Source organism: Sander vitreus, chromosome 8 (assembly GCF_031162955.1).
Source record: "Sander vitreus isolate 19-12246 chromosome 8, sanVit1, whole genome shotgun sequence".
Lineage (NCBI taxonomy): Eukaryota > Metazoa > Chordata > Actinopteri > Perciformes > Percidae > Sander > Sander vitreus.
Window position 1 is genome coordinate 20,030,783 of NC_135862.1, and position 25,736 is coordinate 20,056,518.

At 36.6% G+C, this 25,736-nt stretch overlaps 1 protein-coding gene across 1 annotated transcript; it reads left to right on the forward strand.

Annotated features, from left to right (window-relative positions):
- Positions 1-632: 632 nt before the first annotated feature.
- appl2 (adaptor protein, phosphotyrosine interaction, PH domain and leucine zipper containing 2) lies at positions 633-25,635 on the forward strand. Its single transcript, XM_078257393.1, has 21 exons — positions 633-753; positions 4,089-4,187; positions 4,979-5,038; positions 5,670-5,741; positions 6,713-6,800; positions 7,734-7,775; positions 7,864-7,922; positions 9,196-9,342; positions 9,775-9,857; positions 10,232-10,384; positions 11,618-11,806; positions 11,909-11,951; positions 12,224-12,280; positions 13,458-13,552; positions 14,658-14,813; positions 14,976-15,028; positions 15,224-15,398; positions 16,704-16,740; positions 17,925-18,080; positions 22,230-22,277; positions 23,048-25,635. Exons 1-21 carry the CDS (start codon positions 697-699, stop codon positions 23,174-23,176), a joined length of 1,998 nt encoding a protein of 665 aa, XP_078113519.1. The 5' UTR covers positions 633-696; the 3' UTR covers positions 23,177-25,635.
- The last annotated feature ends 101 nt before the right edge of the window (positions 25,636-25,736 follow it).

Here is a 25,736-nt window from a genome sequence, read left to right on the forward strand (position 1 = left end):
ACACAGAGACACGGATACATATAAATGAAATACAGAGACACAGATACAGATATACAGATATTGAGAAATATGAGTCATAATAATTAAGCTCCCCGGTAACTGGGATATGAATGCACACAGATGGAAAGAGAGAGGAGAGAGGAGCTCAGTGTGCCAAAGGAAGTCCCCCGGCGGTCTAAACCTAAAAACTATAGCAGCATAACTAAGACTCAAGTGTTGATATATAATTTTGCATTTATTGTAGAGTTTCTTTTTTTGGTAGCCTAACTATATTAAAATCAGTGGAGTCCCCACTTCATTGATTTTAATATATCGTCGTCGAATATCGTATTTTGAAATTGAACTGCAATTCTTCATATGTCCACATGGGGTCACTGTTGATACTAAAATGGTAGACGTAGCCTACATCTGCTTTAATAGTCAACCGCTAACTGCCCATCAAATCTTTGCTATAAAACAAATCACATCTATAGAAACGAAGTAATTCAATATTAAATCATATACATATATAGTTTAGAGTTAAAGTGTAGCTGTTTTTACTGGTCACTTGTTGCTCTTCACGGCTGTGGATGAGATCAGACTGGGCCCGCCTCCAACTCCTACGTGTTCCTCTCACCCGCGCAGAGGCCTCTGGGAAACCGAGTCCACGCTCTAAATAATTCAAGCTCCCATTCCTTCTCTTCTACTGCTAACAAGATGCCGGCCGTACATCACAAACTGCTCCTGGAGGACGCTTTGCAGGATAGTCCTCAGGTAGGCCTGTGTTAGTTTTATTACGTGTTAAGACACAGCTGTCACATAAAAATACGTTACGAGCACTGAAGTTAGCTTACTAGCCCAAACAATATCTTGTTCCCGATGTAGGCGGTTTCTACTGGTCGTGACAGCTCCCAATTGACACATTGTTATGGGATTGTAATCCTATGACAGGAGGTGCTGCACCTTCCTGCTATAAACAATGTTGTACTTTATACTGCTAACCATAATTATCGGCGTCTATGTGTCTCTTTTGTGTTTACAAACCTAGCTCCTCTCTCTGATATGCTGCTGTACATTTAACGTTAGAATCATATCACTATGGAAAATGTCCCGACCATAGCTCAACCAGGATCCCTCTCCTGCAATCTTTTTATTTTCCTATGTCGTCTGAAGTAAGAATTTGGAGCTGGACCATGTCCTGGATACGAACTGGGCCTGATACACAGGATGTGGGAGGAGTTTCCATTATCGGACTCAACTGGAATTAGTCAATAGCTTGCAACAAGGCAGTTGTGGTAGCTGTACGTATTGAACACCATGTTGTTTGATGCTAATAGGTCTGGAGTGCAGTATCAAAATTGCTCACAGAGCACTACATTCCATGCATACAGTAGATACCAGTGCTGCTGAAATGAAATACAGGATAGTCTTTGTTATTATGAAGCACATCTAATGTGGCCTGTATTTTCAGCTGTCTGTTGCATCACTCTTTTCCCATACAGGACTGACCTCTCAGCCCTGGTTGGTTCTGCTTAAGTGCAACCCATACTGGAATGTATTTCTTTCTTTACATTTTCAAAATGCAGTTTATCCTTACAAGAAATAGGCCAGTTGTCTTTCTACAATAAAATGTAAACACAGCCAAAGCAGACAATGTTCCAGATAACTTATTTTTGGTGTGAAATGGCTCTCAATCCTTCTGTGGCAGAAGTCAACTAAAGTGAACTGTAAACAGACTTTAGCCGATGGGTGTGTTCCTTTCTGCTATATCTACCCCGCCTTGCTGCACCTGTTCATGGAAGAAAAACTACACCTAGACAGGATTTTCTCTGTTTGCATAGCCATCCTGCAGTAAAATAAGAAGGCCTTTAGTTTAACTTCAAATCTACACTTTTTTATGCCTCTGCATACTGCAGCTACCCTCATTTCTTTCACTCAGTGTCTTATTATGTATTATTAATTACTAATTATTTTCATTAAATATTATTTCTTACTCGCTTTTATCAGTTACAGGTTCCCACCCAAAGTCATTGTGTTTGTTTTTTGTTTTATTAACCTGGGTACTATCTACATTTTCCAAAAAGTAAACAAAAAGGAACATTTGAAACAATTACAATATGCCCAGCTCCACCAGAATTGTCCTGATGTAATAAACGCACCCATTGATTATCTCTTATGGTTCAAACAAATGTTGGCCCAACACTATACACACACACCTTAGTATGATTTACGGTTAGTGCTACAACTAACAATTTTTTTTTTTTTTTTTTATTAATCTGCTGATTATTTTCCTGATTATTTAGTTAATAGATCATGAATTAATAGTTTTTCTATAAAATGTCAAAAAGCAGTGACCGACAGTCCCAAATAAAACATTCAGTTTACTTAACATATTACAAAGTTATATGAGGCTTCAGCAGTCTGAATTAGTCAAATAATGTTGATATCTTCCAACGTTAGTGTTTTTAAAATGTTTTTAAATCTAAGACATTCCCTCTTTGTGTTATCCCTCCACTTCAGCTTAACAAGAAACACTGTGTAGGGAAACAGAAAGAGGGAAGTTTACTAAAATTAAAATGCTGTTAATTTGGGAAATATCCACTTAATTTGTCAAACTTGGACTGCTAAAGCCTCATATAAACTTCAGATAAACCTCAGAATGTATTAGGGATGCACCGATCCGACTTTTTCAATCCCGATACCGATGCCTGGGCTTTGTGTATCTGTCGATACCCGATACTGATCTGATACCATTGTTGAATTAATAATATACTACATACCTTCCACCTTATACCTTCCTTCCACCATGTGGAAGACACTAAAGGAACTAAGACAAAATAACATAGATGTAATGTAGTATGTATGAAAATAGAATGTAATCAAACTTCTTAAAATAAATTTAAATAAATAAAATGTAGCAGTTGAAACAAAATAGTGTATTGGTCAAACATACAATAGTAATCAAACAGTTACCAAACATTTTTTTTGGATGTGCTTGATTAAATTGGTAGTATTGTACTTTGCAGTACTACCACCACCCCTGGAAACATTTACTTTGCAGAAATTGCAAACAGCCAACGAACTAGTTGGCGTGGCAAGCGTGAAATATCTCCACACAGCTGACTCTTTGGCTCGCTCCATGCTGCTTAACAGTTAACTCAATTCTTCCAGCATGCGACACACGCGCTGCTGACGAATGACGTAGGATGTGCTGCGACGGAGGAAAAAAAAAAAAAAACTGGATCGACCCGTGGATCTGTTAATTTTTTTCCGATCCAGCTATTTTGTCAATATTGGGGCCGATATCTGATCTTAATATCGGATCGGTGCACCCCTAGAATGTATATGCATACAGAATGAGGACCATGGATTTTGTTTGCCATTACTTTAGTTGGAATCACAGTAAGAGGGGATCTTATAACAGGAGGAATGATTACAGCAAGTAAAACCTTTTTCGTTTCAATGTTCTATTGTTGTAGACTTGAAAAATTGTGAAACTATCCTTTAATAGATAATTTAACTTTTGTCTTTGGATGCTGTTCATCCGATCTACTTCACACTAGGCTTCCTGGGTACCTAATGAACTTGGCGTTTTGAATTTGGAGCAGTTTCAAAGCATTTTGCTAAGAGGAAACTCAATAAAAAGGCATTTCTTGCCAAAACTCGATATCAAACAAAAGCCAGACACTATATCGTATTAAGTTGCTTGAGCTGTAAAGTCACCACTTGTAAGCAGAAGACAGAAGATAACATCACCTCGGAGCCTGACCGTGGCAAAAAGAGCTCTCTTCCTCCTCACACTTAGACTCAATATTTTGTGAGTAAAATCTGAATTTGAAACATAATCAGTAACATTTATCTGACAGGTAAATGTAGGAGTACAATGTTTTTCTCTGGAGTATAAGTACACAGTAAGTCAGTTATATAGAGTGGTTGCATATTAAGTGCTTTGGGGTCCTTTTGTGAGTTATTTTGGGGTACGATGGTTCTGGAGAAAACTACAAGCAGCAATGCCACAGGCCAAGCAATCGGCCCGTTCCAAACAGGCACATTTTGAATGGGCACTGTACTAGTATTCATCAAAAGTGTATGAATGTTTTGTTCCACAGACGCGCTCCTTGCTCAGTGTGTTTGAGGAAGATGCTGGGATGCTTACAGACTACACCAACCAGCTGCTACAATCAATGCAGCGTGTGTTTGGAGCCCAGGTACTAAACACAACACAAACAGATGCACACATGCATAATCTGTTACCTTAGCTGTGTGTGGCTCTGTTAAATAGCCACACATGTTCAAACACAATAAAATGAGGAGTGTGTTTTTTTGTTTTTTTTTAGTTATAACTTTATTTGTCTGGTTAAAGATAATTTGGGGTTAAACATTTGCATTATTTATCTACAGTAGAGCATTGAAGAGAATATGGTGCTTTTGATCAGAGAAATACCACACTGGGATATTATACAATTTTATACATTTGCAACCGGTGCATGCAAACTGTGAATGAAACATTATGTATTGAAGGCTCTTGTAGAAAAAGCTGAGAAACCTTCAGTTTTGCAATTGTGTCTATACACTTTACTCAGTAAGTTTGATGTGCAGTAAATGGTGTGAAACTCTTCGTGTGCTGTCAGGGTGTAGATAGTTTTGACTTTGCTGTTCTTTTTTCTCTGTAGAAGATTATGCCTCACTGAGCAACATGTTCAAAAGTTGCAGCCACAATAAATGCTTCAATTTTCTCCTGAAAACATACACAGCTTATGTAATATGTTGTCAGACCTTTTCTGAAACCGTAATAGTTCACTGGAACAGTTGCCATTTATATGACGCACCACTGTGCGCTTTTTCAAATGAATTTTCAATTGAACTCTGATTCACCTGTTGTCCAACATTTCATTTTAGTTATTCAAGGGCTGAAGAGAGAATGGAAACTGAGCTACGGACAAATCCTGAGCATGCCAGTCTGTTAACTTTGCTTTTACCCTCTATCTGCCCCCTACAGAGTGAGATGGGATTGGCCACAGAGCAGCTCTCGAGGCAACTTCTAGATTATGAGAAGAAAGTAAGTATGGGTACCATGATTAAGGGCATAATTTCCGCTGGGGATGGAAGCGACATGTCCCCGTCACATCAGAAAACAAAAAGAGACACACCCGTCAGTATAATTATTGTCATTTGAACTTCTGTTCCATGTGTGTTTGCATGTGTCTGCCACACCTCGACATTGCATGTAAGTCTTAATGAAATAGCTGTGCATGAAATAACCTTTAATAAGAAGTATCTCTCTGTTGGAAATCTATCATGGGGTTTTGCTCATTTTATGCAGCCAATAAGAACTAAAAAATAAAATAGAATAGTTGCTGAGGTCAACACAGCAGGTCTATTAAATCATGCTGAAAAAGAAAGATATGTGGATCAGTTGTTGGAAGACATTCTGGATTGCAGAGTGCATGTTGAGTGGAAGAAATTTGTAATGGATGCACTTTTAGCTCCTTTAAGCAAGGCCTCTTTGCATGGGGTTTATTACCATATTAGGCTTAATGCCATAAAAGGGATGTGCCAGAAGTCCTGGCAGAACAGGTTTTTTATTTTATTTATTTTTTTACTTATTTGCACCTAGTATAGGCTTAACCATGCTCGTTATGCAGTTTTATGGTTTAAACTTGTTCCCCCTTCCTTCTTCTCCTGTCAAGAATTTTGCCCTTGGAAAAGGTGATGAAGAGGTAATCACCACGCTGCAGAACTTTGCCCAAACTGTAGGGGAGGTGAGTTGCAGTTTCATTTTATTTTATGTGCATGTATTTACATGTGTGTGCACTCACAGCCGAGGAGAGGGATGATAAACTAATGCACGTTTGGTAGTTGGTTCTTTATCATGTTTCAAAGGGTATTACACCTGTGCTCCCCTAGCATGCTGATGAAAATGACCTCCATGAAAAGACCTGAGCATTATTCTCCCTGTAAGACCGCAACTGATTGTATACCGACACTAAGAGGGGAGCGGTGAGATGGATATGATGCTTATCGCACCGGATGGATGAGTGGAGGGAGGCAGTGGTGGGTGAATAGGTGGATGGATGAAGGAGTGGTGTGTAGGCTGAGGTATATAGACAAAACAGATGGGCCTGTCACTGACAGACATGGGTGTCCACAAACCTGCCCAGTCAGCACTTAACAGGATTTAGGACACACTAATCCCCACACATATGCTCAAAGGACACAGGTTGATTGTTTGCTTGACCTTTACCTCATGATTTACAGAGGAGAACTCATTTCACAGTGAGAATTAGGCCTACTGCTGCACCTAATCCTGTGAACTTTAGCACTTGCTAAATCGTTCAGATTATACTGGATGTCAGCTTGTTAGATGCTGGAGTATAGCTTGTTGATAAGCATAGAGAATTATAGTAGGATTTGCTTGTGTGTGTGTGTGTGTGCGATATGTGGTCCTGTTTCCAATATCAGAGTAAACAGAAGGTTTATTATTCTCTTCAGGAAATGGACTGTTCCACAATATGGGCTTTTTATGATGTAGCGGAGGCATTGTCTGTAGTTAGGCACCAATTTCACTGAAAATGTTACTTTCCAGCTTGCTGCAGGAATAACTGGCAGCAAATGTCACTGTACATATAAAAATAAATTGAAATCCCTCAAGATGTTTGGCAAGGGTACATTTTCTATTTGTGCCATTGTGCAGTGTTTGATATTTGTGTATAATCTCTTTTGTGTCGTCCAGCTGAACTCACTCCACTCTGTGCTAGCCAACCAGATGGCCGACAGCATGGTTTTCCCCCTGATCCAGTTCCGAGAGAAAGACCTTACAGGTAGGAACACACACACACACACACACACACACACACACACACACACACACACACACACACACACACAAAACACACACACGTATATATAGAGAAAACTTATCATAATAATACATTTGCATTTTCTAAAGTATTTTGAGGGTATTTTATGCCTTTCTCAAGTCGAGTGATGCCCGGAAATGAGGATAGAGGGAATGACAAGCAATAAAGGTTCCCAGCCAGACTCAATCTGGGGACGTTGTGGTTCAGAGTCAGCACCTTAACTCCTAGGCCACTAGACCCCATTATAACACATTCATTTTTATGTGATTACTCCAAGATAATGAATCTGTTCTCTGTAATAGTAAGATGCAATGAGCAAAGACCCACCTACTGGCAACACAGAAAGAAGTGTTTTTTTAGTTGTACTGAGTATTTTAGAAATTAATATAATTCTGGATTAATGCATATCCTACAATTTACCGTCAGTGGCTGGATATAATAGTTTGAACATGTTTTTTTAAATGCGCTTGGCTCTAGAGGCCGCTATGTGGGGATACAATGTCAAGTGTTATTCGGAAGGGATAGTACTTGGTCAGAACAGGCTTTCAGGATGTCAAGCATCGTTCTGAGAGGATTAACAAACATGAAAGCAGCAGGACAATGTGGTAAAATTGGGCTTGCTTGGCAGAGCAAATGTAACTACCCAAATTGACAGCGAATACAAACAGCATATTGAGCAGTATAACAACAACTTGAGGAAAACAGGTGTGTGCCCAGTCGGATTATCACAAGTGTTAAACTGTGTTCTAACATACAGGATTCCGTTTGTACAACCATTCTGTCAATCAACAGCTTGAGTCATCTACTTCAAGCCATAGTGCTTTTTTTGTTTTTTAAAGATGTGGATTTTATGTAGATATTCTAACAACACTTACTATACATTAAATGTTTCAGAGATAAGCACACTGAAGGAAATATTTGGCTTCGCCACTGATGGTAAGTACGAATTCTCTCCTATTTAAGAAAACAATTACATTTTGCAGTTACTATCTGATCCTCATGTCCTTTCTCTCCTGTCCTGCAGAGCACGAGGCAGCTATGGTCAAATACAGCCGATTGCCCAAGAAGAAGGAGAATGAGAAGGTAGAGTTACTGCGAGGTCCTTTCTTGGCTTCACTGAAAAAGCTTTTTCTTATTGATCACAGACTGTTAAATGCCGTATAGTGAAGTCATACTCTGGTAATTCAGTGGGGGTGTTTTTAATAAGCATTTAAAATACAGTCATGTGAAAAAATTAGGACACCCATGCTAAAGTTGACTAAAAAGAGGAATAAAAAAATCATCTTTAGGAAATTGATCTTAATGCCTTAATTAAAAAAATGAGGAAAAATCCAATCTTTAAGGACACCAATTTTCTTTGTGAATGATTAATGTATCGTAAATAAATAAATGTTCTTACATAAAATACAGGGGGCATAAGTAAGTACACCCCTATGTTAAATTCCCATAGAGGCAGGCAGATTTTTATTTTTAAAGGCCAGTTATTTCATGGATCCAGGATACTATGCATCCTGATAAAGTTCCCTTGGCCTTTGGAATTAAAATAGCCCCAAATCATCACATACCCTTCACCATACCTAGAGATTGGCATGGGTTACTTTCCATAAGATCATTTGCATCAATGCAAATCAAACCAGCTTTTAGGCTAATTGAAATAAAACCATGCCAATCTCTAGGTATGGTGAATGATATGTGATGATGTGGGGCTATTTTAATTCCAAAGGCCAAGGGAACTTTATCAGGATGCATAGTATCCTGGATCCATGAAATAACTGGCCTTTACAAATAATAATCTGCTTGCCTCTATGGGAATTTAACAAAGGGGTATACTTATTTATGCCCCCTGTATTTTAAGGAAGAACATTTATTTATTTATGATACATTATTCATTCACAAATAAAATTGGTGTCCTTAAAGATTGAATTTTTCCTAATCTTTTTTAATTAAGGCATTAAGATCAATTTCCTGAAGATGATTTTTTTAATTCCTCTTTTTAGTCAACTTTAGCATGGGTGTCCTAATTTGTTCACATGACTGTACATAGACATCAATTAAATATTCCTCTACTGCCAGGCTGCACTGTTTTTATTAAGACAACTTATATATATTATTAAACAACACCATGCACTATAATGGCTGCAGAGATAATATTTCTTTATTTGCTTCTATTGAATGTGTTGGCATTGTCATCTTGGATGTACAAGATAATGTGACTCTGTTGCTAATCTGTATGTTTGAGAGAGTTGGACAACTGTTTGCATATGTATGAGTGTGTGTGTGCAGAGCTTGATAGTGAGTTAATGCTGGACACGTTTATACATTTAAATATTTGCAAAACCCTCTCCTATCTGGACAGCTGAAGTCAGACTTGGTGAAGGAGATCGCCTACACTAGAAGGAAGCAGCACCAGGCCTCACTGCAGTATTACTGCGCCCTCAACGCCCTGCAGTATCGCAAGAGAGTAGCTATGCTTGAACCTATGCTAGGCTACACACAGGCACAGGTACTGAGCAGCTGCTACCCCATAAACTGGGCCAGATTACAGTAGTGGTCAATTAATTGATTAGTCGGTTTACAGAAAATTAACATCATTTGGCAAAAATGCCAAACATTCTCTGGTTCCATTTGTTAAAATGTAAAGATTTTATGCTTTTCTTTTTAATATATGATAGCAAACTAAAAAAGAAGCTATTTGAATACATCACCTTGGGCTGTGATATAATTATAACAAGTTTTTTTCACCTATTACTGACATTTTACAGACAAAACAATTAATGCAGAAAATAAAGGGATAATGAAAATAATGAGTACTTTCATCCCTATGTATGAGCAAGTGATTATTATCTGTTTCTAGAAATGTCTATTACATAAAAGTGCACATGAAATACAAATGAAACACAAGAATAATTGCTCATTATTATGTCTTATCTCTCAGATCAGCTTCTTCAAGAAAGGCATTGAGCTGGTGTCAAAGAAGATGGACAACTTTCTCTCCTCTGTGTCCAACATGACTCAAAAGTAAAGACTATATCATTAACATTCATTTTCATGTGTACAGTAAATGTGATGAACCATACTCTAGCTTTGGCATTAACAGTATAAAGTAATGTGGTTTGTTGTGTATGATCCAAAAAAGAAATTGCAATACTGTGATCTTCTGCTCATTCTCCACAAATATTCCATATGTTTGGTCAGCCCTTTTCAACAATGCAATTGTGTTTTCACAGAATAATACTTAATAATAATAATCATAATAATACATGTTAGATGTTAAGCCTCCATATCTGAAACTATTTTAATGCACAATTTGTAAATAATAAATAAAAATAAAAATAAAAAAGATATTCTGAATGTCAGTTTTGATGGATACTACAAACATGTTTCCTGTCTAGTATCCAGGCCCAGCTGGACACGGAGGCGGAGGCCATGCGTGCGTCCCAGAGGGAGCTTCTGTCTGTGGAGGACACTGTCTATATGCCAGATAAGGACACGGAGCCTGTCAATCGCACACTTATCCAGAAGGCTGGCTATCTCAACATTAGGAAGTACGATTAATTGCACTAATTATGGCCCTATCTTAAATCTAAGGACGCTTCCTAATCACGCAGTGTTCCTTGCTAGTCTATGTTAAGATGTGTCTTGGGGGAAAAAACTGCTGAGGAACACGCTTTGAATCTGTCCTCATTTACATATGTCACAATTCAATGATTTGCTATGCAAATAGATGGTGCAATCAAGTGGTTACATTAAGTCTTGAATCTCTAAATAACCAAACATGACAAAGAAAACATTTTTGCTTCTCTTGCTAAAGTTGTTCGAAATAAGCATGAACACAGTAAACAATAAGTCAGTCACAACAGACATGGTGGGTCAGGTAACATGTTGACAGTGTGCGCTGTCAGCTTATTGCAGAGTAGATGTATGAGAAGGGAAACTTCCTTAATGGCTTCAGGGGGTAGAACTGCAGCATAGCCCGCAATGTGATTAAGTGAAATGTCAGAGCTGTCAAACTCTGCCTCTCGCTCACATACATCCGAAATCTTTGACAAATGTCTGTGACACCAGAGAAAAGGTTTCCACAGAATGCCATTCTGTTTAATGACACACACTGCCAGCAGCCTCAAACGCTTGTCAAATGCTGAGTCCGGAAAACATTTGCTATTTCAAATGGTTTCTTAATATTAAGGGTCTGAGTCATCCACGGAAGCATAAACCATTCACTATATTAATCAAAATTAAATGTATCTGGGAATACTTTTCAGACAGAATGTACAAGAGGAAGCCTTACAGATAAGCAATTTATGAGTCATCGATGCATTGCGTTGTTTTGAAACTGAGTGAGTCAGAGTTAAATTACATTGTATTTTAATGTTTTGTTGATATGCTCAGAGAAACAACAAATTCGACAAGGGACTACAGGGCCAGGGATCGAACCACCGCCATTCCAATTGGCCAACCACTCTACCACCTGAGCCACAGCTGCCCACAAAGTGGTTAATAACGGTTTATTATAGTTATATATAATATCCTTTACAAAACTTGTACGGGGAGGACATAAAAGATTTTGCATATCTTAATTTTAAACTAATTTGTAAGCCAGATGTGAGCTAGGAATCCTTTCCATCACATCCCGCCTTAGATCCTTGACATTCTTACTCTGTATGTAGCCCTCGTCACTCATTAGACTTTCCATTATGCCACCATTGGGTTTTCCAAAATCTCATCCTTAAGTGCTGACCTTTATCCACTTGTTCTGCACCTTCTTTTCTGTGCTCCAGTAAAACAGGCCTAGTGACCACAGCCTGGGACCGACTGTACTTCTTCACCCAGGGAGGGAACCTCATGTGCCAGCCGCGTGGGGCGGTGGCGGGGGGCATGGTGTTGGACCTGGACAACAGCTCCGTCATGGCTGTGGAGTGTGAAGACAGACGCTACTGTTTTCAGATAACCTCCCCCTCAGGCAAAACGTATGCACACTTTTGTACATATCAAACAATGAGAATAACGCACAAACATGAGATATTGGATGCTTTTTATTTAATTCTCTCCATTATCATTAATGCCTTCAGGTCAATGATTCTACAAGCTGAGAGCAAAAGGGAATATGAAGAAGTAAGTGTGAAAGAGGCCGTTCAAACAGCTGTGTTTGAGCTTACTTATTGTTTTACATTTCCATCCCGAAGACATCTGCTGGTGCAGTCCAAATATCAGTCATATAACAATGTAGGAGCTGTCGAGACTTATTTGTGTGGTTTTCAAATTTGGTTTTGTGCTTGGATGCATCTGACTGGCCTGTCACAGCTGGTATCAGTCAATTGATTTCAGGTGGCTCGCATCTGAGGTAGAAGAAGTCCTAATGTTTTTTTTTTTTTTTTTTTACTCAGTGGATTTGCACTGTGAACAACATCTCCAGACAGATCTACCTGACTGACAACCCAGAGGTATTGTACACTCACCCACAGTTTTATACCCACACTGCAAGTTCAAAAAGACACCAACCTAAACCAAATAGTTTACAGAATTCTAACTCTAAATCATGAACATTTCATTGATCTTTGTAGATAGACCATTACCCACGTTGTTGTGATTTGTCAGGCAATGAGTGATGTATTTGTTGTTCAACCACTTTAATCAATAACACATATGAAGGTATTAAGAAACAATGTCACATAGACATGCCTCCACCCCCCCCTCTCTGAAATGTATTACAGCTGTTTTTGCCTGGACTGCTTTTCAATCCAAGAATTTTGCATGTTTGGATTATTCTTCAGATTCTTCAGAGACAAACTGAGTATCGCTGTGTCTAAAATCACGCTGTCTTTCACTTATTTATTTTACGAAACATCATGTTGTGTTACCACCGACAGGAGAAGTGTCACGTAACTGTAAATCACATGCTTGTCATCCCAGGATTTGTAGTGAATAGTTGTGTATCTGTACACATTATTGAAACTACTGTATATTTCCTGTTTCATCATGTCAACTTTTGATAGTGCTACATGTAATTCAGACAACAGCCGGCAACTAGTAGTTAGTGCTCTGTATTCTACTGCCACTTCATATTATCATTTATTCTCTTTGTAACATGTGTTTATTGTTTTATGGACAAATAACCTAGCCTTCTTATTGTTGCCACTAATTAGATTAAAACAACACAATGTAGAGAGGAAACTTGCACTCTTCTATCCTCTATCATTATTATTTTCAATTTCAATATATATTATAACATGCCTATGAAAACTAACAGAGTTGTTAGTACTTGCTGTATGTAGCAAAATGACTATTCTTTTCCTCAAATCCAACACTTTGTGATATATGCCTGGGTCCAAATATAAAAAACAACAACTCATAAGTCATGAAAACCTCAGCTACAGTATTTTTAAAGGGTTATTGCTGGTGAATGGATCCTGCTCTTTGTACACAGAACAAATATGTGGTTGAGATGATAATTTAGAGAATTGGTGAGAAAGATAAGAAGAAAGGTTAAAACTTGGTGATGTTTTTAAATATTTTAGTTGTTTTTATTTACACACTATTATACACCGTTCTGGTTTTATAAATGACTCGCCTGCTGATACAGAGATGCTGCAATGTTTTTTAAAAATTTCTTGTTGTTAGGCCGTGGCCATCCGACTGAACCAGACCGCCATCCAGGCAGTCACCCCCATCACCAGCTTTGAGAAGAGACCAGAGGGCTCACCCAATCCTGACAGGTCCGACATGCCGCTTGTCATAACACATACGATTAAATGCTTTTGCAGTGGCAAGTCTAATAATTCTGAAACCTGAGGATTATGTTGCACGCTCCTTTTGATTTATATGCAACATGTTTTTGCATTGTTTTGGTTTAGGCTCTTTATGTCAGTATTTAGTGTTATTTTTTTGTGTCTGCGCAACACTGTATAGATTACACCTTCTTCTACATGTATTTGTTCTTGGTGCATAAAATGATTGTGAATTTGAAATGATGAAGGAACAAAATGTCAACCTATGATTACTGAGAATGATGATCATTGAACTGAAAATACAGTCTGCATTTTGTCTCTTTTCCACTAAATCTGACAGTTTGCGATAAATGGTCGCTTGTCCGTTCGCTAAACCGCTCCTCTGAACAATTGTCCTGTTAAATGTTAGCAAGGATAACTAGGCACGTCAGGTCTGTCAAGCTTTGAGTTTCTCAGTATGTTGAAGTTCTTCGCATGGCGCTCTAATTAGATAGTTTGGATAGTGGTTTCTTTTGCAGTCTTTTCTAAAACAAAAACACGAGCAAAAGTTAACAGAGTAAAAGGTAAAAGGTTTGTCTGCTCTAACGTAAGATGCACATGTCTGCATGCCCAGCTAACTAGATTACATATTACATATATATATATATATATATATATATATATATATATATATATATATATATATATATATATATATATATATATATATATACTGAAAGCATTATTGATTGCTGTTATTGTTCTTCTTATAGATACTGGCTGTAAAGAGACCCTTCCTAATGCAATTCAAATGTAATTGAGAGACAAAATCCACAGTCCACCCTCTATGCAAAAATGCACTCTAAAGTTTTCATTACAAAAGTTCCTGTACAGAACTATAGATTGTATCTATCACTTACATTGGAAATGGATCTCAAAGCCAGTGTGAACAGGAGAAACAATAAAATTTGTTTATTCACATATGGACAGGTGAGTATTGTATTAAGACTTGTAACACATGTGGACCTGTCTTAAGTTGAGTAGTGGATGTTTTTGGGTTTACTTTGTTTATTTGTTATAACTCATCTTCATTATGTCTGTCTCATTCCTGCAGAGCGAAGCCAGGAGGTGTGCATGCTGCCAGTGGTGGTTCCCAGACGACGGGGGCTGCTCCGGAACCAGAAGACCTGATAGCCCCTGGGACACCCATTCAGTTTGACATCATGCTGCCGGCCTCCGAATTTCAAGACCAGAACAGGACTGGAGGGAGGTGAGAGAACAACTTGTTTAGGAAGTTTGTGTTGGTGCATGTTTGTGAAAGACAGGCAGGAACGACTACTACTGGCGGCTGATGTTGCTAATTTCTGAAAAGTTGGCCTCATAGTGGTTATTATACAATTTTTTGCTGGTGTGTGTGCTCCCTTCCTGGCAGACGCACAAATCCGTTTGGAGAAACAGACGACGACTGTTCAACAGAATGTGATGGTAACCATTTTCATCTTCTTTTTTTTTATATATGAAACTTAATGATCAACTTTCTCTCTGTCAAGGACTGTTTGAATTCAGCCTAACTTGTTTGTGTCCCTGGAGTTTACCCTCCTACATGAGTGCTTCTTTTGCTTACTTGACTGTTTATGCTGCTGACATGTATGTGTGGGTGATGTTTGTATGTTTCCGCAGACTCCCTCCTGCAGCAAGTATTCGCTGTGCGCTTCCAGGGCTCAATGGCGGTGCGCTGTGGAAACAGTCAGGAGGTGATCTATGAGGCCATGAGGCAGGTGCTGGCTGCCCGAGCCATACACAACATCTTCAAGACCACTGAGTCCCACCTCATGGTCACCAGCAGTAGCCTCAGGTAGAATTTATCTAATATTTATGAACTGTTACATGAATACCACCTCAGACAGAAAAAGGCAACTGATTGGATCTTAGCATGTAGAGATGGTAATGCATTTCTGAAATGACCTAGCAATATAGATAGAAAAGGCCCAAACAATGTTGCCACAGCCAGAAGAAAAAGTTTGTTTCAAAAGAAGCTGGAGGTAGCAAAAGAAAAACACCGCTGGCTAAACTATTTAAAAATGGCGGGTTTGTTCAGGACACCCCCGTCTGTAGCTAGCAACGATGACGCAGTTAGATTAGTGACGATTCTCTTTGACCAATCAGTAGTCTGCAGGTTTTCACGTCACCTTTTGGTATCGCCTCAGCTCGCTTGGAACCTCGACAGAGGTGATACTAAAAAAAAGTACCTGTTAGCAGGTACTAGGGACTTTTTTTCGTAATGGAAAACCAAAAAAGGCGAGTAGAGTCGAGGCGAGTCGAGCAGGTACCATGTGATGGAAAAACGCCATTATTGTTTTCTGGTCAGTGGAGAAACTGTTCTATTATATTCTTATAATCTTCCAATGGTTTAACGTTGTCTGCCACACAGCCTCACAATCTTTCTCCTATCAGTTAGAAAATGTATTTTATTTTGGATTAAATCTGTCTTTAGAATAACTACATTAAAACTTTGTGATATTCAATTCAAGTCAATTCAATTAAACTTTATTGTCCCTTTGGGGAAACTTTTCTAGGACTCCGGCACTGACAACTTTTGATGGTCTGGTCTGGTTTGGACCTTGGTCACAGCTATATAGTCCTAAAATACTGTAACCTCCCAAACTGTACAACACAACAGAAAAACATTATCTTTAAAACATTTTTTACAGCTACAACTGTCTTATTTACAGTATTACAGTTTATCTAACTTTGTCTAGTTGTATGTCTGTGCACAAGAAATATTATTGTGAAAGCCTGACCTATATAAAGTTGTCTAGATAACTGATTGTGCACATTTGCTTGATTGTGTGCAGGTTTTGTCATTACCATTGGGCGCCAGTGGAAAAGTTGTATGTGCTATATATATATATAAATCTTCTGGAGCCTAACCAAACATAAATATCTGCGACAAACGACTCTTTTGTACGCCATTCGGCTTATCCAACGAAAACGTGCTTTTGTATAACCCATGGTCGATTTTCACAGCTATCACTTTGTGTGAGCATTGTTCAAGCAGAAGACTACAGGCAACAAAACAAACATTAAATATGAAGTCAAGGCTGTATCACTGCGTTTTTTTCATATTCTTGTAAACGTCTCTATTTTGTCTTCACAATAGGTTGATTGACCCTCAAACTCAAGTTACAAGAATATGCGTAAGTACTGCATGACAAAAGTCAGAACTTTTTCACTTTTTTATTAAGTGGTTAAAGGGGCTGTACTCAACAGTCAGAACATTAAAGGGTAACTACCGTTTTTTTCAACCTGGACCATATTTTCCTATGTTTTTGTGTGTAAGTGACTGATAGGAACAACAGTCTTTGAAATTGGTCCAGTATTAAGCGTGAACGCTGTAACTGGCAGCCACAGACCGGGCTGCAATGTAACCCTATGGGGCAAATGTTCATCATCAATTTGGTCCACGAAAAAGTGCTTTTGCCACTGAAAGGCTTAGATTATTATTTGAAGGATCCCTACAGAGATGGGCAGTTTTAAAACCTCTTTAAGACCTTTCGGTTTAATCAGAAACAGCTCTGAGGTCGCTAGCGCTAAACCCACCGGACTCCATTTAAAAAAACAATATTTTTAGCGTGTATAGAGCCAACAAATTTTCACATGTAAATTGGTAAACTATGTGTTTATTTCAACCAAAACTAGAGTTGTGACGGTTGGGAAAAGTGGAAAGACGACCCAAAACGACTTTTCATAGTTTTTTGTTTTTGTCGAATTTGAATGAGATAATATATGAACTAATTTAGCTACAGTAGCAAGTTAACTAACAGGGAATGGTACTTTGAAAATTCAAGCCTGAACTTAGAGTTTAAAGTGAACAACTAATTTTATAATGGACATGTTTTACAATAAAGAATAAAAGGAAGTTAAACCCAATTAGCATGCACAATCAAGCTACAACCCTCATGATAACCGCTAGCTAGTAAGAACTAGCAGAATGTGTTAACAAGTTATAAACTGTGTACTTTGCTTTAGGCTACTATCTTTAAATGAAATATTATAATAAATATAAAATATATTCACTCCAGTAATATAATTAATACGAGAATGCTCTGTGAATGCAGAGGGTTGTAATTTTACTGAATTCCTATTTAATGAAATGATGGTGACAATTCAATTAAATGGGCATATGTCTAACCAAAACATGCCAAAAGACCTAGTATTGCCTTTTTACATGTGTGTATATATCTCTCCCAAATAAGTTCCCTATTCAGGGGTATGATTTTTATATTGAAATTGTGCAAAATTTCTAAATTCCTGATCTTACAACTCATACCACATTTTAAAAAATCTTTATTCTCAACATTCCTCACTCCTCATTTCTCAGTTCCAGCTTGGAGAAGTGTGTCAGTTTGCAGCCCACCAAGAGAACGGGAGGCTGATGGGGTTCGTGGTTGAGGGCAGAGACTGGAGTGACGGAGATGAGGAGGGAGAGCCCTCGTTTAGCGCCTTCGTCTTTGAGAGCAACACAGAGGGCGAAAAGGTTGATACAACACTAACGTTGCACAAATACTCATTACACAAAAAAATTTAAAGTTGTTAAACAATTAAGGCTCTTAAAAAATAATAAATAGTCTTGAATGCTATTTTCTAAGCTCAACATGTATATTTGTCCAAAGAGGTTTGTTAAAGTTTGTATGAATTTAATCATTGCATAGGTGCGTAGTGGGATTCTGTGCATTTCATTTATAGAATCCGACTGGATTTTACGCCATCTGAAAAGGACAACTGTTAGCGTGTTCACTGACCTACTGACTGACTGCTGCTTGAAACGTTATGCGCGTTACGTTAAGGTCCCTTAGCCAGTTTGTTAAACTAATAAGCTAATGGTTACAGGCAAGTTTTCGGTTGAAGGACAGGGAGTTTGAACCATGGCTGAGGCCCGTCTCTGGAAATAACTGTGAGGCATGAAATGACAGCTGTGTCAGAAGGCGATAATTTTAGCCTCAATGGGCACAGAGATTGAAAATACTTTTTGATGACATACTGTACTATGGCTTTTTTATGACATACTATACTGTACTATGCAAGTTTAATGGCATACTGTGCAATGACTTTTTATGATGTTCTTATGACTTTTTTGACATACTATACTATGACTTTTCTATGCCTTTTTTATGACATACAATACTATGACTTCTTTGACATGCTAAACTATGACTTCTTTCTGACTTTTTTGACATACTATACTATGACTTTTATGACTTTTTTGACATACTATGACTTTTTCATGACTTTGATAACATACTATACTATGACTTTTTGTGACTTTTTATAATGTTCTTGTGACTTTTTTGACATACTATACTATGACCTTTTGTGACTTTTTTTGACATACTATGCTATGACTTTTTTATGACTTTGATAACATATTATACTATGACTTTTTTATGACATACTATACTATGACATTTTTGACATGCTAAACTGATTTTTCTATGACTTTTCTATGATTTTTTGACATACTATACTATGACTTTTTATGACTTATTTTTTATGACATACTATACTATGACTCTTTTCTGACTTTTTATGACATACTTTACTATGACTTTTTTATGGCATACTATAAAAACGTTTTTATGACTTTTTCCACAAACTATACTATGACATTTTACGACTTTTTTATGACATACTATACTTTGTCTTTTTTATGACTTTTAATGACTTTTTCCACATACTATACTATGGCTTTTTAATTACTTTTTATGACATACTATACAATGACTTTTTGTGACATTTTATGACATACTTTGCTAGGACTTTTTATGACATACTATACTAGGACTTTTTATGACGTACTTTACTATGACTTTTCTATGACCTTTTATGACATACTATACTATGACTTTTTATATGACATATTATGACTTTGTAATGACTTTTTTATGACATTACTATACTATGACTTTTCTATGACTTTTTTATGACATACTATGACTTTTTATGACAAACTATACTATGACTTCTTTTAAGACATACTGCAATAGGACTTTTTATGACTTTTGACATCTATACTAAGACTTTTTTATGACAGACTAAACTATGACCTTTTTTATGGTTTCTTTTTTTACATACTATGCTATGACTTTTTATGACTCTTTTGTGACTTTTTATGACATACTTTACTAGGACTTTTTTATGACTTTTTTATAAAATACTATACTAGGACTTTTTATGACTGTTGCATGACATACTATACTATGACTTTTTTGTGACTTTTTATGACATACTTTACTAGGACTTTTTTATGACTTTTACCACATACTATACTATGACGTTTTTACGACTTTTTTATGACTTTTTCCACATACAATACTATGACATTCTTTTTACAACTTTTTATGACATAGCCTACTATACTATACATTTTCCATGACTTTTTATGACATACTATACTATGACTTTTTTGTGACTTTTTATGACATACTATACTATGACTTTTTGTGACATTTTATGACATACTTTACTATGACCTTTCTATGCCTTTTTATGACATACTATACAATGACTTTTTGAGATGACATACTATATTATCACTTTGAAATTACTTTTTTATGACATACTATACTATAACTTTTTATGACATACTATACTAAGACTTTTTTATGACATATTAAACTATGACCTTTTGTGACTTTTTTTTGACATATGTTATGTTTTATTTTTTATATATATATATATATATATATATATAATTTCTTTTTAAACATAATATACTATGAATTTTGTATGATGTACTATACTATGGCTTTTTAGATGACATACTATTTTTTTGACTTTACTATGACTTTTTTATGACATTCTATACTATGATTTTTTTAATACATACTATAATAGTACTTTTTTATGACTTATGACATCTATACTAAGACTTTTTTATGACATACTAAACTATGACCTTTTGTGACTTTTTTATGACCTATACAATGATTTTTTTTCATGACATTTATACTATGACTTTTTTTTACATAATATACTATGAATTTTTTATGATTTACTATACTATGACTTTTTATGTCTTTTTTGACATACTATACTATGACTTTTTATGACTTTTTCATGACTTTTTATTACATACTTCATGACTTTTTGGGACTTTTTATGAGATACTATACTGTTTTTTTGGGACATACTATACTATGACTAATTTATGACATATTATACTATGACTTTTTTGACACACTATACTAAGACTTTTTTGTGACTTTTTATGACAAACTATACAATAAGTTTTTCATTACATACTTTACTATGACTTTTTATGACATACTATACTATTACTTTTTGTGACTTTTTATGACATACTATACAATGAATTTTTTCATGACATATATACTATAACTTTTTTTTTTTACATAATATACTATGAAGTTTTTATGATATACTATACTATGACTTTCATGACTTTTTATGACATACTAAACTGTGACTTTTTATGACATACTATACTTTGACTTTTTCATGACGTACTATACTATGGTATTTTTATGAGTTTTTCTTACATACTATACTATGACTTTTTATGATCTACTATACTATGACTTTTTGTCTTTTTTGACATACTATAATATGACCTTTTCATGACTTTTTATTACATACTTCACTTTGATATATAATAATTGTTTTCATGACATACTTTACTATGACTTTTTTATGATATACTATATTATGACATTTTTTGTGTCATCTTTATGACATACTATACTATCAATCAATCAATCAATCAATTATTTATTTATACAGCGCTTTACACCAACCAGCAGGTATCCAAAGTGCTTTACATCAAGGACACGAATAAAACAACATAAAATACAATAAAAATAACAAAACATAGAATGCAGTAAAATCAGAAAAGGTTACATAAAAACAGGAGGAGGAGAGGGAAAATGTCACACCGATACTATGTATTAAAATCCATTTTAAATAATTAAGTTTTGAGTTTGGAACTAAATAGAGCTACATCTGTAATAGTGCGAATGTCAGGGGGTAACATAGTCCAAAGTCTCGGGGCAGCAACTGTGTAAGAGCGTTCACCCCACAGTTTGTACCTTGACCTTGGGACCTCTAAAACCAGTTGACTGGATGACCACAATGACCTGTTGTGTTTGCGAAGAGTTAAAATCTCCGACCAATTCTCCGGGGCCAGGCCATTTAAGGCCTTGAAAACAAACAAAATCTTAAAATCGATTCTAAAACGCCCCAGGAGCCAATGGAGGGTGTAGAGAACAGGGGTAATGTGTGCACATTTAGAGGTACTAGAGGTAAAAATACTATGACTTTTTTAATGACACACATTTAATGGCATACTTATACATACTATATCATAAAAAAGTAAGAGTATAGTATGCCATTAGACATTTCATGACTTTATTATGACCTACTATATCATGACATTTTTATGAGATACTATGCCAGGGGTTCTCAAAGTTGTGATGACTAAGTGTCAATTGAGGGAGCCAGGATATGCTTGAGGGCCACACAGGAACAGGAAAAGCACACGCATAAAACAAAATATCTTTTCCATCTTACTTCCACATTAAACTGCCGATTTATCTTAAATGGTGTTCAATTTAACTTCAGGATTCCTGCATATACCCTGTATATTAATTTTGTTTGTCTTTATTCACAGATATGTTACACCATAAGCTTGGCGAAGGACATTACAGAAGCCAAGAAGGTATCATCATCATGAAAACCTAGAAAAGAGGCAGTTGGTTTTTGAGACATAAACAGAGCAAAAGTACAACACACAGTTAAAAAAATGAGCTATTTACTGGAAAGGAAAAGTGTTCCCTTATAATAGGAAAGTTGACATTTCTGTTACAAAACACTGCAATAGTATGTAATTGATGCAACTTTATTTAAATCAAACAATTATCTTTGTAAACAGTGTCTGTTTAAAGTAGTAAGACATGGTCCAAACTCGGAAACAGTCTCCCTGTAGATAACGTTTTTAAAGATAACTTAAAACTCATCTTTTCAAACCTACATTTTGCTTCACCCACAGTATTTTCATTTTATTTTGATCAGTTTTACATCTCTTTTGTCTATAATGGCCTTTCTGCTATGTTCTTTTATGTTCTTTAGAGCCTTGCATCTGTATTTTTCATTTTTTGTGAAGCTCATACTATTGCATAATTTTACACAAAATGTACTTTATCAATACAGTTTTATCATATTATCTATTTAGGTTTTATAGTTTCACAACACTGAGTCACAGTAGCTTTTTCAGTGGCTGAACAACAGAAACATTACCTCTACACATTTGAGATATTAATGAAGATAAATAAGAACATAACCACTATAGTTACAGTTTACCTCCCATAACCCTAATGGCATAAAGGTGAGGTAGGTACATTCAAAATGTATTTAATTTAAAAACCATTTAGTTTGAGTAAATTCTTACTTGGCTGTATTTAGCAAATCTTGTTTTGTTTTGTTTTCAAGGACCCAGAGGCCCTGGCCCAGCTGATGAAGAACATGCCTCTAACCAACGACGGCAAATTCCTGTTGCTTGAGCCTGAGACGGGCGACACGACCAACGGAGCAGAAGAAGACCTGGAGTCTGAAGCCTAATCCCAGTTAGGACACCACCCACCCCCCCCCACCCCCCCCCCCCCCCCCCCAAAAAAACAAAACAAAACAAAACAACAAAACAAACAAAAAAACCCAAGACCAGGGCCATGGTCCAACGTTTTCCCAGGAGAGAAGGCTATCCCTGGATGAAGGTGTAATCATGACTTGCTAGCCCTAACTCTGGTACTGTAACACCCATATTAGAGAGTGAGGTTCACTTCCACTTACCATGTGTTACTAGATCTCTAGTTTTTTTGCTGTAATGAAAGCAGAAGACGTTGGCAGGGGGTTGCCTGGACCAAAAAGCAAATCTCATGGGTGCTCCTTTAGATCTGCTTTTCTATGGTCAGACTGTAGCATGGGTCTTTGGATTTGGAGTTGTTTTTACACTATTGTGGGTGGTACTTCCGTCTTAAGGGACACTATATAGGTGTTGATTGTGTTTCATCGTCTTCTAATATCCACAGCCACCTAACAAAAGGTGGTGAATCATTTGTTTTATTTTAGGTTTACATTCATTTATAAGTTTACATAGTTTGTTTGGACAGTTTATTCCTTATTCCTTTACTGTGTTTTACACATTAACTTGTACGTACGGCTCTTATGCAACTACTTTGGCGTTTATTTTTTGTTTATTCATGTACAAAAAAAGCTATTGCACTTCGAAAGTTAATATCTGTTTGATAATGCTTGATGACTACAGAATGCACTAATTGAGACATTTGAAGGATCTACGACTTTTAAGACGAGGAAGGACTTAAGATCATGTCAGTTTCTTTTATCTTCAGAGCAGTGATTGTTGCATTGCTTGTTATTATTATTACTCTGTGTGAGCATGTGTGTCCTGGAGCAGTGGACAAAGTTGGCATGAATGATTAGACTAAACGTTTTTGTTCTTGCCACTATGAGGTTACACATACACACCCTGACTATCTGAAGCATTCCCACTGAAATGAATTAAGGTCATCTTTTTCTGTGATTCACCACTACCTGTACAAAACAAGTCTTAACATGATCTGTTTGAAGGTCCTTGAGCATTCCATATAATCTTCAGTAAAATGAGTACTTTGTGCTATGTTTTTTTAAAGCCTATGTAAATACGAACCATCCAAGTGTCTATGATGTTTAATCAGAGTTGGCTGCATTAATAGCTTTGAGTCAGTATGCTAGGACTGATGCGGTGCATGATTTAATAATGGCGTTCTCTCTCGGTCCCTTCGCAGAATGTTAGAACCTCTACACTGAGCGCTGAACTCTAATACTAAAAATATATATATATATATATATCACTGAAATGTTACAGTAGCACATGAAGGCAGACCACAGCGGGGTATTATGTAATCATTGAAAAGCAACTTGCTCTTTGCGTATACATCTAAACAGAAAAAGGAAAGGAAAAGCAATTGATCCGTGAAATTCTGCCTTCCCTCTGGATCCCAGTGCAGTTTTATTCCATTTCTGCCAATTTGAGCTGTAACACTACTCTCAATGGACAGTGGAAGCCTGTGATGCGCTGTTTGGATGTGACATGTTTTTGTACTGTGTAATACAGACAAGGTCAAAACCACTGACTTGACGTTGATCGTGAAAGTTAGATTGTGTTGACCAGTGCGATTGTCTGCTTGCTTTTTCTAACTCTACATCAGAGCTCTTTGTAGAATCACGTTAAACAAGGAAGTGTGGATATTTCATTGACTGCCTGCTCTACTGGTAAATAATTTGTTATGATTATGTTTAATTGCTTGTAACACTACTCATTGTAATCAAAGGAATAGTTTGACATTTGGAAAATGCACTTATTTGCTTTCTGGTGTAGTTTTAGATGAGAAGATTGATACCACTCTGAGCGGTAACTATCTTCTAATCTAACTCTCCACCAGAAAGCAAATAAGTGTATTTCCAAAATGTCAAACCTTAGCTTTAAGTCATAACGATAAACTATTTCTCTTTATGTTGCCTGATGCTATAGACAATTTTGTCCATCTAATAGACTTGTAACCTCCTTCCTTGGGCGCTGGTTGAAATGCTTCAATCACACAATTAATAAAACTACAGCAATGCTTAGTGCATCAGTCAGCAAAGTTTGTGTTGTTCCTCTGATTGATGGCTCAGTTGGCGAGAAGAGTTTCTCCAACTTTACCTTCCAGTCAAGAAACCTAATCCTCTTATTGTGGCCTGCTACAGCCAATTATCCTTATTACAGCTGTGCTGCATACTAGATCTATTGTTGCTTTGCAAGTTAATGCAGTGTCAGGAAAACTGGGTACTCATGGTGTAGAAAATACATTTCCGTAATCTAGCAAAGACTGCATTTTCTCCCATCTTCCTCTGTCTTTTTGTAAACGGCTGAAGTTGATGGAATTCAATACCCATAAGGCTTTACACTTAACTCGTCCTAGTTTTCTAAAACCAATGCTAACATGCAATCTTTAATAAATAAGTAATGTTTTCTTACCCACGTAAGTGTTTCTTTACATCACAAAAGAACTTCAACATTAACACAAGAGCATTTATTTAATTGTATTTACATGCAATTGACACTTCATTTACAGTATATGCA

What these genes read in the sequence shown, in the direction of transcription:
- appl2 (XM_078257393.1), top strand. Translation starts at nt 697, where the DNA reads ATGCCGGCCGTACATCACAAACTGCTCCTGGAGGACGCTTTGCAGGAT. An exon ending in TAGGCTACACACAGGCACAG is followed by an intron (nt 9,343 to 9,774) that starts GTACTGAGCAGC and finishes CTTATCTCTCAG; the next exon opens with ATCAGCTTCTTCAAGAAAGG. An exon ending in GGCTATCTCAACATTAGGAA is followed by an intron (nt 10,385 to 11,617) that starts GTACGATTAATT and finishes TCTGTGCTCCAG; the next exon opens with TAAAACAGGCCTAGTGACCA.